The sequence below is a fragment of the Scomber scombrus genome, chromosome 19 (assembly GCF_963691925.1).
Source record: "Scomber scombrus chromosome 19, fScoSco1.1, whole genome shotgun sequence".
NCBI lineage: Eukaryota > Metazoa > Chordata > Actinopteri > Scombriformes > Scombridae > Scomber > Scomber scombrus.
Window position 1 is genome coordinate 26,838,640 of NC_084988.1, and position 16,496 is coordinate 26,855,135.

The following is a 16,496-nucleotide window of genomic DNA, read 5'->3' on the forward strand; positions in this document are numbered from 1 at the left end:
AGAATGCACCTGTGCAAATGTCATGTGACAATACAGTGAATGTTCATTTGATTAGATTTGACACTGAATTGTATAAAGTTGTGTATAGTTGTGTATAGTTCAGCAGTATTATTATAAAGATTGTGTATTCTCTTAGTTTTGCACCCATGGGTGTAATCTCTTGAAGTGGAACAGCCAGCCAGTCCTGAAGAACACAACACAAGGAGAGGACTTCTGGCAATAACCTCTCTAATGGTGCCCTCCTCTTCCACCTTTTACTGTGTGGATGTTGTGTGGATGCTGTGTGGATGTTGTGTAGGAGTTTTGGGAGGAGAAGAGAGCTACGGTCAATGACCACTTATGCATACAGGACAGTGCTGTTGACCTGTGATGTAGGGAGCTGCACTCAATACAATATCCATCCTGTATAATATACAGGATATATTGCCTAGTCATTTATAAACTCGTATAAGTCAAATCATCCTTCATACCAGACTAGCCGGCCTGCTAACATGAACTATTATTTAATGCAAGCAGTAATCTCTGTAACATGGACATTTTTAACTTGATGAGATAATTAGCTAACAGGTTAGACAATGTGCACAGTCACAGCTTATCACATGCTAACATTTGGACTCCCGGGTAAGTCACTGAGTTTTTCTCATTTCTCTGTACTGTATTCAATTAAGGACTTTTCTGCGAGCACATCAATATCTATCTAATAAGATAATAAGAGAACTTTTTCATATCGAATCAGATATTAGAATTCACTGTTTATATTGTTTATTACTAAAAAGAAGAAAAAATGGTCTTTGAAGACACGTGAGCAAATTCTCCTTAAGCATCCAAGACTCTGAGGGGGGGGGGGGGGGCTGTGAATGTGTTTGATGAGTCAAGACTCACGATGGGCACGATGACACATGATGTAAACAAATCTGTGCAGATAACTGTACTTTATAAGCTGTTTAAAGCTAGCTTATTATCAATATAGCTGGCAAACCAACTTTGCAATGCTATTTTACTGAGTGGATCCATGGAAGCTAGTTCAGCTAGCCGTGATAAACCCACTACCCATTTTCCCTGTGGTCACGCACAGTGGAGCAAATCCCCTGCTGCCCAGAAATCATTTTATACATCCATACATAGACCTCCATTATAAAAATGAATGATTACTGTTTGTACACAATGGATGAATGCTTGTAAAACTTTGCCAGAGCCTAGAAAAGTGATTTTAAGGTGTGTTACATCATCCTAATGTTAAGTCTATGGGCCGAATGGGAACACTGAGGAGGGGCCAGTGGAAACACTAATGAGCATGTACAGTGAACCACACACCTCAAACAAACCTGGAAGCTAGAAAATATTTGACTTTTGCAACCCGTGAGCAATTTTCATTAGAGTAAATGGCATCTAGGAGTCTGGTATGAAGTGTCAATAATGCACCCACAGGTACAACACAGAAGAAGAAGACATCTGCTAGAAAAGCCATAGTGGGTTCACAATCTGAGGCTCTTGACTCATCCTTAAGAGTCCAGACTGAGTAATATGGTTCAATCATTCATTTCAATTGTGTGCTAAAGCAGTGAGTTTAGTGGTGCCACACTGGTGTATATAATAAGCCCGACCCATACTGACGGTGATACTGATATTAAGGAATAAATAATTCTGATATCAATATGTCAGCCGATAATTTGATATAAAAAGAATATATACATGTACATACATTTGTTGCAACGATCCCTTAAATGAAGTTATCAAACACTTGTACAAAGTGTCACAAGTGTGTAATGAAGGCAGGAAATTCTACAGTTTCACAGTCAATTTTATTGTATAAAATCACATCAGTGCACTGAAACAGTCTAAACTAACTAAATTACATAAAACATGTACATATATATTTAACTTGAATTTAAAAAAAGATCAAATGTACATTAATTGCTGCCTATATAACATTTTAAAAAATCGGCACATGTTGGACAACATATACGCCAATACCGATATATCTGTGATCGGCTGATATTGGCTCTAATATATAATAGTAGTGATGCTACATTGCACACAGTTGAGTCTGTAGCATTTTTTTCAGAGGCTGAAAGAACAAAACAAAGGAGGAGTAGAATGCACGGCCCTGCTACATACACAGGAGTCTTTGTAGATAAACCATTTAGCTTTACATTCTCAATGAAAAACACACGCTTGTACGATCACAGCCTCAGGAGTACACATCATGCAGCTCTAACATCTGTGTTTTATGTGGCTCAGGTTAATGTGTTTACATGGACCTGTGGCAACAGGCTACAACAGGCTGATGGGTAAATCTTGTAAGATATCATTTTTTTATTCTACAGAACAAAAAGCTCTTCACATGTATTTAAGACCTAACTTAATAACAGTCTTTGAGATGTGCACTGTACAATCACTGGAGGGGAAACTTTGCTCAAGTAAGCCCTGCCTCTTAATTACTGTTTTCTTCTGATTTAATGTCCCCTGAGTGAAGCCTGAATTGTCATCTGTTGTCTTCAAGGCTTCTTATTCAATTAGCAAGAAAATCGCTTTTTCTGTGTCTTGTCAAAACATCGTCTAAAGTCAGGATTTTAATTTCAAGTGTGAAACTTTTAATATGACAGCTAAAACAAAGCCCCAACTTACAGTGAGAGAGGACGATGGAATTAAATAGAACTGATTCACTTTACAGGAGAACTGCCTCCTAAAAGTCAATGAGTTAAATCATCTGTTGGAGACCATTCAGTGGACTGAGAAGCTTCAAGTTGAGCAGTCAGTGCATTACAATAACATGATCAAACTGAAGCTTACAGAAGATGCACAATGAGAACATTTGCAAGTGTTTAATGTGTTTCTTTACTCATTTACACTGAAAGTTTATTTTTTGTTTAAAGAGGAAGGCAGTAGCCTGAGAGAAGAGGTTATAAGTTCAATGCATTGCAGGGAAGTTAGTTTCAAATTTCAGGCCAACTGTTGTTATTTTCATTAAAAATAATTCAAATCTTAAATAATTGAATTAATTTATTTTTGTTTAGATGTATTTATTAGGTTTTATATTTAAAGAGACATAAAGTGGGACTATTCTGTTCAAGAAGAGATGTCAGTTATTTCATAGTAATGTGTGCTACTGTGTTATTGTGGTTGAAATCATCACTAAAACTCAAGACAATAGATTTTCTGATTGACAGATCAAAAAGGAAGGAATGATCAAATCTTCAAACTGAACAGTTCAATCTGATTGACCAAAATTCTGAGTCAGACACAGCCCGACTTTACAGTGAATGTACATCCCTTCAAAAGCTTAAGAGACGGCTCTGTAGCATAAAGAGTATGTATCCTTAATTAACACTTCACATGAATCTCTGAACTATCATTTGTGTAGTGGATCACAATGGAAACAAGCCATTAGTCTGTACTGTGTGTTTACCTTCAATCATAATAACTAAAGCAGGGCACACCAGATATTCCTTCAGTCAATAAATCAATCAACCGCTGTATTTCCATTCGAATATAAATGTCACTGCCAGCATTTAAAACTCAACAGAGATACCAGAGATATCCTGATCCTATTTGGATGGAGGCTAATCAAGGTATTGTATGATGGATCAGTATCAGCTGCAGCATGTAGAGCTCAATCACTTTCTGACTGTTTGTGTTTGCTCTGTAAACGGTGTTAAAACTCAGGAATGAATGCAGTGTCTATCACAGTGACATGTTGCTGTTCATCATAAGACTGCATTAGGATCTCAGTATTGTTTTGATGTCACTTTGTTAAAGCTGTCTAAATAATGTTACAGAAATCATTGAAGAAAGCTGTGATACTGGCTATATGCAGACTTATTCTGCTTTAAACATAAACAATTACTTGACTAACTATGATAAAGATTAACTGTATGTTAAGTCTGCACTGTCCTGATATATTTAGTATTTATTTTAACTGTTGTGCAGGGCATATTATTGTAACATGGAGAGTACTATACAGGTTCCATAAACTAGCACTTGAGTCAGATATCATTTATACTGGTATATTCAATACCAGTGAGTGTGTTAACAATATCATTATCATTTCAGCTCATTTACATGACACTGACCAACAGGCACTCATGTGAATTTGCATGGGTCAGTGAACAACACAGACAAAGTGAAACCAAGCCAAGTACACACTACATGGACACTATTAAGACTTCACCTGAACATGTAGGGTCTGAACTAATGGCATCAGTAGGGGTTTGAACATATTTCCTGCAGTATGACATATAGAACATGAATGAAAATACAAACTGGAATCGTTGAGATTTAGGAAAACGTTGCATCATAGGGCATCGCTGTAGGGAGCTGGCCACAGCATGTAACAGCCAGTGATGCAGTCTGTTGGTTATGTGTGACTACCACCTAGTGGCTGGATTGTGACATTGCAGAAGGACACATGCAACGTACAGTTGTCTGCAAACATTTGGGCACTCCTTGAAAAATAACATTTTGGTAGTTTTTTAATTGAAATAATATGAAGACATCCTCTTTAGAATATGAAACATAAAATAGACTATATTTTCAGCAAACATTAATGCATAGATACTTTTTCGTCATAAATTCATCATAAATAAAAATAAAATCATTTGGACATCCTACTAGTACTGAAGTCTCAGATTGTTTTACAGGGTCTCTGATCTAAATCAGCTCAGAGGCAGGTCAATCAATCAATTCATATTTATTTATATAGCACCAAATCACAACAAAAGTCAACTCAAGGCACTTTACACATGGAGCAGGTCTAAACCGTACTCGTCAGGTCAACAACTGTCAGTAGGAAATGTTTCAAAGCTTTACAAACCCTATTCAAACCTTGAGAGGAAACTCAGCAGCCAGGTTTCCTCTAAGCAGCTGTGTAACACTCTGAAAATGGAATTACTGATGCCCACAATGCAGGGAAGCTACAAGAAGATATCAAAGTGTTGTCAGCTTGCAGTTTCCACAGTGTGAAATATAATTATGAGATGGCAGTTTAAGGGGACTGTGGAGGTCAAGATGAGATCTGGAAGACCATGAAAACCCTTAGAGAAAAATGCTCGGATGCTGGTGAAAAAGGCAAATCAAAAGCTCCACTCGACTGCAATAAACCTGTAGGAAGATTTAACAGAGCGAGGAATGGTGGGCCGTTCAACTGTGCAGTGATGCTCACACTAACAAGATGACTCCTTCATGGAAGAGTCAGTAGAGGAAATTCTATATTCTTCAGTGAATTGATTCGTCCCTAGATTTAAAAACACACTAAATTGTTGGATGTTACAGGACAGAGTGAATTCAGCAGCCACACTTTCCTCCATTCTCTGTTCCTCTGTTTAGTGTCTTCACTGTTTAGTGTTTGGGGAACAACAGACGTGACTTTTCTTGGTGTTGAGAAGCTGCAAGCATTTATTAACTGACACTGTAATCTGTACTGTACATTGCCACACTGACCATACTTACTGCTCGCTACACACACACACATAATGCACTATCCTAAGACTTTCCGAGGCAACAACAAACAGGTTGACACATGTTTTGGAACAGCACTGCACAAAGATGCTAGCAAATACTATTGATTTCCAAATTAAAGGATATTTAATTTAAAACGTCTTTTTTTGGCCTGGCGGCGGTTCTGATCTCTGTTATCACAGGTAATGTGTTAGTCTGTCCCCCCCCCCCCCCCCCCCCACAGGAAATAATGGATTAATCCTGAAAACTACAGATGTAGCACTTTTGTCCTTATGGAAGTAACATATAGGACTTTGGTCGGACAAGAGCATATCAGCCAACCAATCAACCAGGAGACTACAGCCCTAATAAAATCCAACATCAGAAGTATACAATGGAGTAATCTACAGAAGGCTGATGTGTTTTGGACTGATGAAGTTTAAATAGAACTATTTGGCTACAATTAGCAAACGTATGGTTGGAGAAAAGCATTTCATGAAAAGTACTTTGAGGTAATGTTATTTGTCAAGGAGTGCACAAATCTTTGCACTCTACTGTATTGTGCATAGTCCCACTATTAAAATGTGGCACACTAGTGCATGCTTTCCATGGAGATTTAACAAAAGGATGTCTCAGTTTTTACGTACGTTCAATTGACTAAATGGACTGCTTAGTTAACAGCAGACACGTCTAAATGTATTGTGCATGTTGTGAGGTGCAGTGCCAGGCTGGGTGATTACTCACAGATATGAAGATGTTGAGCAGGTTCTCCAGCGTGGGCAGCTGTGGGATGAGCTTTTGGACCACTTTACTGAAAGCCTCGAATATGGAGTGATCGTATATACTGGTTAAATAGAAGCTAGAGAGGTAAGAGGAAATAATCTGAGTCAGAATGAGCACAGCACTGTAACACTAATACACTAATTTGATCACTCATAGCTATTTACAGATATGGACATAGAACAGACAACAGTCTGAGCAGGTATAATATATATAATGTATAATGTGGTCCAGCATGTTAACATGCTTACATTTACTAATTAGTAAGTACAGCTGAGGCTGATGTGAAGGTGAGAGTTTTTCAGGTATTTGGTCATCAAGTACTGGAAACATGAAAATTCAACCAGATGATGATACTAGTCAATCAAAATTATTACAATTCATCATCTGCCACTATAAATGTCTGTGTGTAGAAAAGTTTGGGCAAATCCATCAAGTAAGACAACATAGGCCTAAGTGACCTGCTAGAGGAAAAGTCAGAGTATAACCAAAGTCATTAGATCCTTGAATATCTGTTGTACATTTTATGGCAATTCATCTCCAACTTGTCAAGATATCTCTCTCTCTCTCTCTCTCTCTCTCTCTCTCTCCCTCTCTCTCTCTCTCCCTCTCTCCCTCTCTCCCTCTCTCCCTCTCTCCCTCTCTCTCTCTCTCTCTCTCTCTCTCTCTCTCTCTCTCTCTCTCTCTCTCTCTCTCTCTCTCTCTCTCTCTCTCTCTCTCTCAGGCATAAAAAAAAGCCCAAAAATAAAAATCTAAATGTTTTATTTATTATTTAAATCAGTAAATACAAACTTGCAATTATCATCAATTGATGCACATGTGCTGTCCTTGGTGCTGAAAACTTTGAACACAACTAGCAATACAACTATCTTTTCTTGTTCATCAGAAAAAATCTGATGAAGGGGGGTTTCTTTCTCGACTTGCTTGGTTCAATAAGTGACAATTGTTGTTCATGAATAGATAGGAGAAGATGTGTTCATTATTTTACAGTTGTGAATTAGAAAATTACTCTCAGAAGGGCCTCGCAAGAACGCTGCGCCCCCTCTGTGCTGAGAGTCTAGCTCCTCTCCTCAATATAAGGTTTCATTTTGCTACAAATGATTTATCCAAAGAAAGTGTGGAAATGACTGTTGACTACATGTTACATTATAAGCAGGTACAGTGAAGAAAGTTGTACAGTTCAAATCAATATGAAGTCTGTCCCAGATTATACAAGACTCCAGATGTCCTTCCAATTATGAATTTGTCATTTTCCATGACATGAAATCCTTATGACTAATACATCATTACCGTATCTATTTAATCCATAACAAATCATTCCTGAATCAAAACAGTCCAAAAGCTGCAGGTAAAGCCCACCTTAGGTGTATTTGTTCCAGACCTGCATCTGCCAGGTCATCGTTGGCACGTTTGTGAATGTCCCTCTGCTTCTCGATCTTATGGTCGTCTGACAGGCCGTCTACTTTGTGAATGAACACCTCAAAGTTGATAGCTGGATTGACTTTATAAGCCCTGGTCACTGTGAGATGCAGCCTACTCAGAGCCTCCACATAGTCATCCTGCAGAAGGGAGGAAATGGAGAAAATGATGCTGTTAACGAAACAATCATATCTACACAACGGGTGACTTTAGGTTTGTATGATTTTGTTATCAGAGTATATCAACTCATAAGTAACAAGATACGTCAGACGTCTTCTTTTAGTAACTACATATTACATTTTTCCTTTTTACACTGTACAGCATCCTACTCACTCCTAGTAAAATGGACTGGTAGATGGACTGTACTTATAGCTCTTTTCTAGTCGTTATGACCGCTTTTACACCACATGTCACATTCACCCATTCACACACATTCATACACTGATGACAGGAGCTACCACACAGGGTGCCAACCTGCTCATCAGGAGGAAACTAACCATTCATACACTGTTGGCACAGACAGCAACAGGAGCAATTTGGGGTTAAGTATTTTTCCCATGGACACATCCACATGTGGACTGGAGGAGCCGGGTATCTCTACCGCCAATCTTCCAATTTCCAATCTACCTCCTGAGCCACAGCCGCCCCCGTCACTGTTACAGCTTTTTGAGTGATCATTTTCCATCTCTCCAGACCAAATGGATGTTTCCATTTGAGAGACTGGAATGTTCCAACTAGGGTTGGGTGATATGGCTGAAAACTGTATCACGGTAAAAATGTTTCATATCAGCCAATATCAATAATTATAGATCTTTTAAACGTCCTATTTATAATAAGGACCAGGGGGAAAAATTAAACGTAACCTTCCTCTGATTTGAATCACCTCCGTTATCAATCAAGGCAGACAGAGAAAAGAAAAACACTCAAATAAATAAATGTACACATAAGTCTGAATGAAAATTTAAATCACAATGAACACAATTATCTCTTTATCTCTTTTATCATATTAAGGTGCAAAAATAAACATTAAAGAAATGCTTAACAATGGTGCATAAAGTGTTTTAAAATATGTGTTAATTGTACTGTAAACATTTAAATGAAGGGAGCTGAGGTAGGGCTGGGCGATGCAGATAAACTCAAATATCACGATATATTTGACCAAATACTTTGATATTGATATTGCAAAAATATTGTAGGGATGATTATTGGTGCTGTCACAAAATATTTACACAATGAGATTTTTGATAAATATTCATCAGTACTTTGGATATAATGTCTGAGTGGGTAAAGGCAAATAGTAGAAGAGCTAGAACAGTCTGGTAAGTTCAGAAAATGACAAATGTCATTTTACTAACCCAGCCTTTATAACCAGGAAAAGAAACTCTTATGCTGTATCACGATATTACGATATCCAAATTCTAAGACGATATCCACTCTCATATCATGATGTCGATATAATATCGATATATTGCCCAGCCCTTGGCCAACGTGTCAAATATGAAGGTAAACATATGTAGCAGTAATCTCTGTGAACAAAAAACACCAGCTTCAGACCAGTTTTCATATGTTTTTATCTGGTCATCCACTGCACCCACAGCAGAAGAGGTCACTGCTCCGCTCGGTTAACATTATAGCATATTTCATTGTTTTGGAGCTAGCACACTGTGTTTTTTCATTACACAACAGGAGTCAAAGGGGGTAAAGTGAAAGAAGTTGTTTAACTGTTGGAGATGTGTTGGTCGTCTTCACCCAGCATCATCATCACTGTGGCTGTTTCTGCTGGTACTATTCCTCCCTGCATTACTGTTAACTGATGCACTCAGCAGAGAGCTCCAAATATCTTCATATCTTGTTGTATCAGCTGGTTTTAGACAGTGTAGAGCAGGTCTCCTCTCAATGTGAAAAATAACACATTCACGTTTAAGTGCTGCACTGTATATTTTACATGTACATTATTTTGTCATCTGTTTGTTAAATCAGCTTTAGATGCATCTTGTATACACTGTATGTGTAATGTTAAAAAAGAGATGCATCAATGCTGAATGTTTGTCAAAAACCTTTACTGTGCTCCTAAATGTTTTTAACTTAACTTTTGACTTTAACTGAAGCACATGCCTCATCTACAGCATATGTATTGAAAGTCTTATACATGAACTCTGTCAATAATCAATCCACCATCAGTTGTGGGGATGATCAATTGCAATTGTTTAACTGTTGGGCACCGCTACAGTAAGGCCATTCCATGAAGAAGATGCTTGGTAGAGGATATGTATGTTTCAGAGCAGAGCTTCATCTGTCAGCAGCATGTTCTGCTGTTAAAATCCTGGACCTCCGGCTGGCATGGATGTTAATGTCAGCAGCGTTTCTGTTAGTCACCCTCTAAACCAGTGGTCTCCAACCCTGCTCCTGGAGAGCTACTGCCCTGCATGTTTTAGGTATCTCCTCACTCTAACACACCTGATTCTAATAATCAACTCGTTATCAAGCCCTTTGACGAGCCTCAGCTGCTTGATAACGAGTTAGAGTGAGGAGATACCTAAAACATGCAGGGCAGTAGCTCTCCAGGAGCAGGGTTGGAGACCAATGCTCTAAACCCTGCTGTATGCAGCACAGTCTGTAACTTATTACTTTTGTAATAATGGTTTTACTGTAGCAGGGTCATCATAAATCATTAAGGACTTTATAAAGAGAAGATTGTCTTTGTGACCTGACCTGTGAGTCGATGACAAAGATCAGCGCTCCGGTGCCTCTGAAGATCATTTCGTAGTCGAAGGTGGGGTCGAAGAAGTCTATCTGACCTGGGAAGTCCCAGATCTGGAAGCTGACGAAGGAGCTGCTGGAGACATCCTCCCTGCAGATCTTGTTGGTGCTCTCCAGAAACAGGGTCTCATTGGGGGACATTTTATGGAAAACCACCTTCTGGATCGAGGACTTGCCGCTCCTACGCAGGCCCATCAACAGGATCCGAGGTTTGACCTCTCCGCTCAGAGAGTCACTGAAGCCCAGCACTAGACAATAACACAGGGACAGTTTATTACTGGAAATAAACTCCTTTATTACACAACTACACTTACTTTACTTATTTCCAGACTGCTTTTATAGACATGGTTTTATAGGTCAAAGAGTTAAGTGATGTGCCTTAACATAATATAATATGGAAAGATCATTTCAGGGTTTCACATACATTCATGTATTTGTGGCACAATATCTAGACTGGCCACCACGTATTGATTTTCTAGTTTTGGACCTGCGTGCCACATGACAATGGATTCTTCTGTGAACAGCATGGACCTTGAACGTTGGCTTATAGTCTGATATTAAAACCACAGAAGAAAAAGAGAAAGGGTATATGGTTGTTGGCTTTTCCCTGGCCGAATCAATCCAGAGATCACACATGGTTAGTATCACAAACAATCTGTACACATGTGTCCAAGACTGATGCAGTCAAATTTACCCTGATAATGTATTCCATCTATGTTCTTCACACGGTCTCAGAGACCAAACTCTTCAAATAAGGTGTCAGCAGGTATGCAGGGCTCCAGGGACAAAAGGACAATGTAGCCTGTCTTTGTGTGAGTCAGAGCAATACAGTGTGACAGTTTTGATTGCATACGTTATTAAAAAGTATTCTGCGTGAAGAGATGTATCCAACTAACATATTGGTTGTCTAACACACATCGTCCTTATAGTGGAGGCCAGCTTTCATAGGACTATAAAAAGTACCCGAACCCCTTATTTCAGTGATTTGGTGAATCTGTTAATCCAAAACCGTTCTCACACATGAACTCCAACACAGTCCAGACTTTTTCATGTGTAAAAGGTCAACTCTGGTCAAGCTGATTTTTGGGTCAGTGGTTGAGGTTAGGGTTAGTTAAGGTTAGGGTAAGTCTCCAAAAACTGAATCCAAGTCCCCAAAAGTGACTTAAGACAACATGTGTGTGTGTGTGTGCGTGTGTGTGTTTGTGTCACATTCCTCCTTAGACACTGTGACCTTGATCGCTCCCTGATGAAGAATGTCAAGTGCATTCAAACAAAAAGTCTTTCTGCAGTAGACTGAGTGAGACACACTCAGCTTCTCATCTGATGATCAACTGAACAGTAAATGAGTCAGTAACAGTGTTTGATTTATACAACAGCTCCTATTGTATCTCATCTCCTGCTGACTGCTTCACATTACCAACGCACTCATTTTATATTCCAGTCCACACAATAAGAAGTGCAGCACTCAAAGCTGCTGAGTTTGCAACTATTCAGAGAAGTGAAGAACACAGGTCTACGGAATACAGACGACTTTCTACTTTTATCATCAGAAATATCCACATCCAAACTCCAACAGCCAATCAGAGAAGACTAATACAACCAAAGTCAACCATTTATTTCAGAATTTAAACACAAAGTAAAATCATGTCACTAAATTCAAAGAGTTAAAATCCATATGCGTACATGCCTTAACAATGCTTTTTACATACAGCATATATTAATATATATAAATATGTTCTAATGGATGTAAATGTTCATATAAAACACTAACTACTAACTACAACTACTAACCATTATTTCACTAAGGGAACAATTTTGAGTAATTTTGAAAAAATATCTAATTGTGATCATTTTGACTCATATTGCGTTATTGCATTGCAATATTAAAATGATGACAGTGTGATTGTTGTGAAGATCTGTACCAAACAAATAAGTGCAATAAAATCTACCAGAGTAAAAAACCTAGGAGAGTAATTTAATTAAAAATGTGCTATATCTGGGTTACAGGGATATGAAATGACCTATATCAGGATATGTTTTTTTGGTCATATGGCCAAGCCCTAGATAGTATAATAAACTTAAGTTACTGACATATTTCATTCTTTATAAGCAGCTATAATGATCCTACTGCACAGTCACAATGTGGCCCTCTGGAAGTGAGGATAAAATATTTGTGGCCCTCTCTATTAAAAAAGCTGCCCATCCCTGCTGTAGATCATCTCTGCAGCACCACAATACTTATTTAAAATGGTATTGTGACACATTTCACCTTTAACAAATATTACACCTCTTGTGATTTGATCATTCCAGTCTGCCATATAGGATTTTGAAATTTCACTTAATTGTTGAGCCCTCCTGAGAATGGATGTCATTAGCTTTACAGATATTTGATCATACGCCAAAGTACTACAAACATTTGTTTTAATACTGCCTGTGATGATGACCTATGAAAAACCAAGTTTAACCACAATTAACTTCCTGACAGAGCATGAGCGTCGGTAGTCAGCAATCCAACAGTTTTACTTTCATAATGACACTGGAAGAAAACTCATGTCATCTGGCACCATGAATGTCTACAAAATTTCATGTCAATCCATCAAATAGTTGTTGATATATTTTAATAGACATGCAGTAGTAGTAGTGTAGTTGGCCATCAAACAGCCTCACTGGAGCTACTGGAGGTTAACTTTGCTTAGTGGTGGGAATGAAGAAGAGACAGATCCATCGAGCTGGAAACCCACTTCTCTAACCTCTAAGTCTCAGTGGAAGACTCACTTCATCTCTTCACTCTCAGACTGAGCAGCACCCTGCCTCCATGCATGTGACTTGCTGGAAAACTGCTCACTGCTCAAAAACACAGAGATTCAGCAATAGTCCCAAAAACAGCAGTGGGGTCATCAAAGTAAATCAACAGATGATGATCCTGTGCACAGCTAGAATTCATTCATGTGCTGATCTGGAGCAGGAATGATGTGGGAAAATAGGCCGGGAAATTCTAGCACACACCGTAGATTTTTACATCTTCATTAGTCATACATGTTTACAGATCTGAGAGTGAAAGACTTTGGCATTGTGGCTTCCTCAAGCAACAGGTGTGTGCTTTTAAAGGTTCCTGTGATTTTTGAAAGCCAATGCTCAAAGATCACATGACATAAACAATCATTAGTATTATTAGTCATATGTCTAATATCATAATTGCGGTTAGTATTGTTGTTATTATGCTTCTCTGTGTCTCTCTCACTCCTTTCTCTCTGGTCAAGACAGATGGTGTCATATTTTGGTGCACAGTACTTTCAGAGTTACCAAATGTACAAAACTACAAATCTTTTATGTATATATGTATATGACGTCAGTACATTCAAATGTCAGATTCATGTAGATCAGCTGTGTCAAACTCATCTTCATTCAAGGGCCACATACAGCCCAATTTGATCTGATGTGGGCCGGATCATTAAAAGATGGAAGGAAGGAAGGATGGAAGGAAGGAAGGAGGGAAGGAAGTAGGAAAAAAAGACAGGGTGGAAAGGAAGGAAAAGAAGACAAGAAGGAAGGAAGGACAGATGGAAGGAAAGAAGGAAAAGAAGACAGGGAGGAAAGATGGAAGGAAGGAAGGAAAGACAGATGGAAGGAAGAGAAGACAAGAAGGAAGGAACGAAGAAGGGAAGGAAGGAAGAGAAGACAAGAAGGAAGGAACGAAGAAGGGAAGGAAGTAGGAAAAAAAGACAGAACGGAAATAAGGAAGGAAGGAAGGGAAAGAAGACAAGAAGGAAGGAAGGAAAGAAGGAAGGAAGGACAGATGGAAGGAAAGAAGGAAAAGAAGACAGGAAGGAAAGATGGAAGGAAGGAATGACAGATGGAAGGAAGGGGAAAAAAAGACAGGAAGGAAAGTGGGCCAGATTGGACTCCTTGGCTGGCCGGTTCTGGTCCACGGCCACATGTTTGACATCCCTGATGTAGATAGTGAGTGGAGTAAGCTGTGTATGTCTTTAAGACATAACGTTAAGGGAGGAAAACAACCAACAGCCATCTGTGTGTGTGTGTGTGTGTGTGTGTGTGTGTGTGTGTGTGTGTGTGTGTGTGTGTGTGTGTGTGTGTGTGTGTGTGTGTGTGTGTGTGTGTGTGTGTGTGTGTGTGTGTGTGCGTGTGCAAACTTGCAGTAGAAGTTCTCTGTTACTCCTTTAAACAGAAGCTCATGCTAACACAGAGAGACAAACACAGTTAGCTAAGCAGAGGACTGCTAGCCAAAGTTAAAGCGTGTCTCCACACTGACACGGTGTAGCAGTGAATAAAGCAGAGCTGCAGTGATAGTACAGTCTGTGTTGTGTCTGTGCTGCTGTGTGACCTTCCTAGCAACACATATATCCTCCTACCTCCGTCCTCACAGCCTAACTCTCCGTCTGAAAACGCCTCCAGGTCGTCTTCGTCGTCGTCGTAATATACCAGAGCCGGGTCTTCCTCCTCCTCCTCCTCCTCCTCCCCTCTCAGTACGGACACCTTCTCTGTCGTCATGCTCCTTCTTCTCCTGTCGCTTTGGTTTTAGTGTGTTTAAGCCTCTTCTAGCGTCCAACGTTCACACATTGTCATCTGATATGTGAGAGCCATGCTGGTGAACTTTCACCCCCCTGCCTCCTGTCACACACACAGCAGCTGTACGGACTCTGTGTGTGTGCGTGTGTGTGCGTGTGTGTGTGTGTGGTGGGCACCAGAGTGAGCAGTTGTTAATACATTTATTAAAGTGTTCAATAGTTTTAAAAAGAATCTTAAGAATCACGTTTCTAAGAAGTGACAAATAGGCTGCTGAATAAAAGGTTTAATTTCAATAAATAGATAAATAGAGCAAACTCAATGAGGTGTAGAGGACTTTAAGTTATTTATAGAGATTAGTCTAAAATAAAGAGTAAAAACATAAAGTGGGGAAAAAGTTACAGGTCAACATCAACTTTATCTTGAAAAAAATGTCAAAAACATGACCTGTGGATGTGTTGGTTTCTTTGTTTTGTTTGTTGGTTGTTGGTTTTTTTTCATGACAATGACGGTGTCATTAATGTGTTCATTTTATGTTTTCAGATGTTGCAGTATGAAGCAGCTTACTATGATCGTGGGGTGGGGAATGCTCCCTCAGTTCAGTGCAGATACAACACTATAGGCCTTACATGCAGCCCCAGGCTTGGCCCCACCTCTAACCATCCCCTATCAACCATGCCCCTATCAGTATTTCCTGGGGTTTATTTATCTTTTATCTAGTCACTCTCAAACCATTGGCAATGCCACAACTGGAGTGAATGTATAGCTTAAACAAACAAACTACAGTGTTCACGTTCTAACCTGTTATCTTCATCCTTTCAGATATTTTCAACAAAGCTTGAGCTTTTTCATCCAAGGATTGCAGAGTAAATTTGTATAACTGGGAACTCAAAGAAATATGTTATGGTTTGTGCTGCTAAACCTGCACAAAACCAGGACAGCTGAGTGAAAGAACAGCCAACAGTCTTTTCTGTGCAATGTTGCACTTATGTGTGAAAGCTGGTACAACTCTCTGAAACAGTTCATTACAAAGAAGACCAAACATAATAAAGAGAGTCAGGGTTGCAAAGATATCAAACAATTTATTAACAAAATAACAAACAATTTATAACCAAAACTGACGGACCGGACAAACTGAACAAAAAGAAGGGAAAATACTCAGACCAGCCCACAGAGGGCAGTAGAACCTGAGATCTTCCCTCTGACCTAAATTCACATAAAAAACAAACTTAGAGAAATAAAGCCATGAAAACAAGACTACCAGACCCACCAAACAAACACAAAACTAACAACGACAAAAAACCTCAAACATATCAGAACATCAAAAACTGCTGCTGCCAAGGCTGAGAAAGGAAGAGAGAATGAGCCTCTATAAAGGTTCTCTCACTATGGAAAGAAACACACATTATAAATGGAATGTCATGCTATAAAAATCCTATCCAGCAGGGGGGGGTATGTAACAAAGCCCTGTAAGGCTGTCTGAGGATAAAGTCACAAGATGCTGCCATATAGATACTATCTGATGAACAACTGACATGTAAAACAAGTTTTTATTCTCTGTACAGTAACTCTGTCAG

The 16,496-nt window shown here is 39.1% G+C and overlaps 1 protein-coding gene across 1 annotated transcript in view; it reads right to left on the reverse strand.

Moving 5' to 3' along the window:
• rragd (ras-related GTP binding D) overlaps positions 1 to 15,005 on the reverse strand; it is a 63,708-nt gene extending 48,703 nt beyond the window's left edge. Inside the window, exons 1-4 of the mRNA XM_062440953.1 lie at positions 14,766 to 15,005; positions 10,348 to 10,643; positions 7,576 to 7,775; positions 6,181 to 6,295 (exon numbers count right to left, since the gene is read on the reverse strand). Of these exons, the coding sequence (XP_062296937.1) occupies positions 6,181 to 6,295; positions 7,576 to 7,775; positions 10,348 to 10,643; positions 14,766 to 14,904 (750 nt within the window). The 5' untranslated portion in view covers positions 14,905 to 15,005. The remainder of the gene's footprint in view (positions 1 to 6,180; positions 6,296 to 7,575; positions 7,776 to 10,347; positions 10,644 to 14,765) is intronic.
• Between the last annotated feature and the right edge of the window lie 1,491 nt (positions 15,006 to 16,496).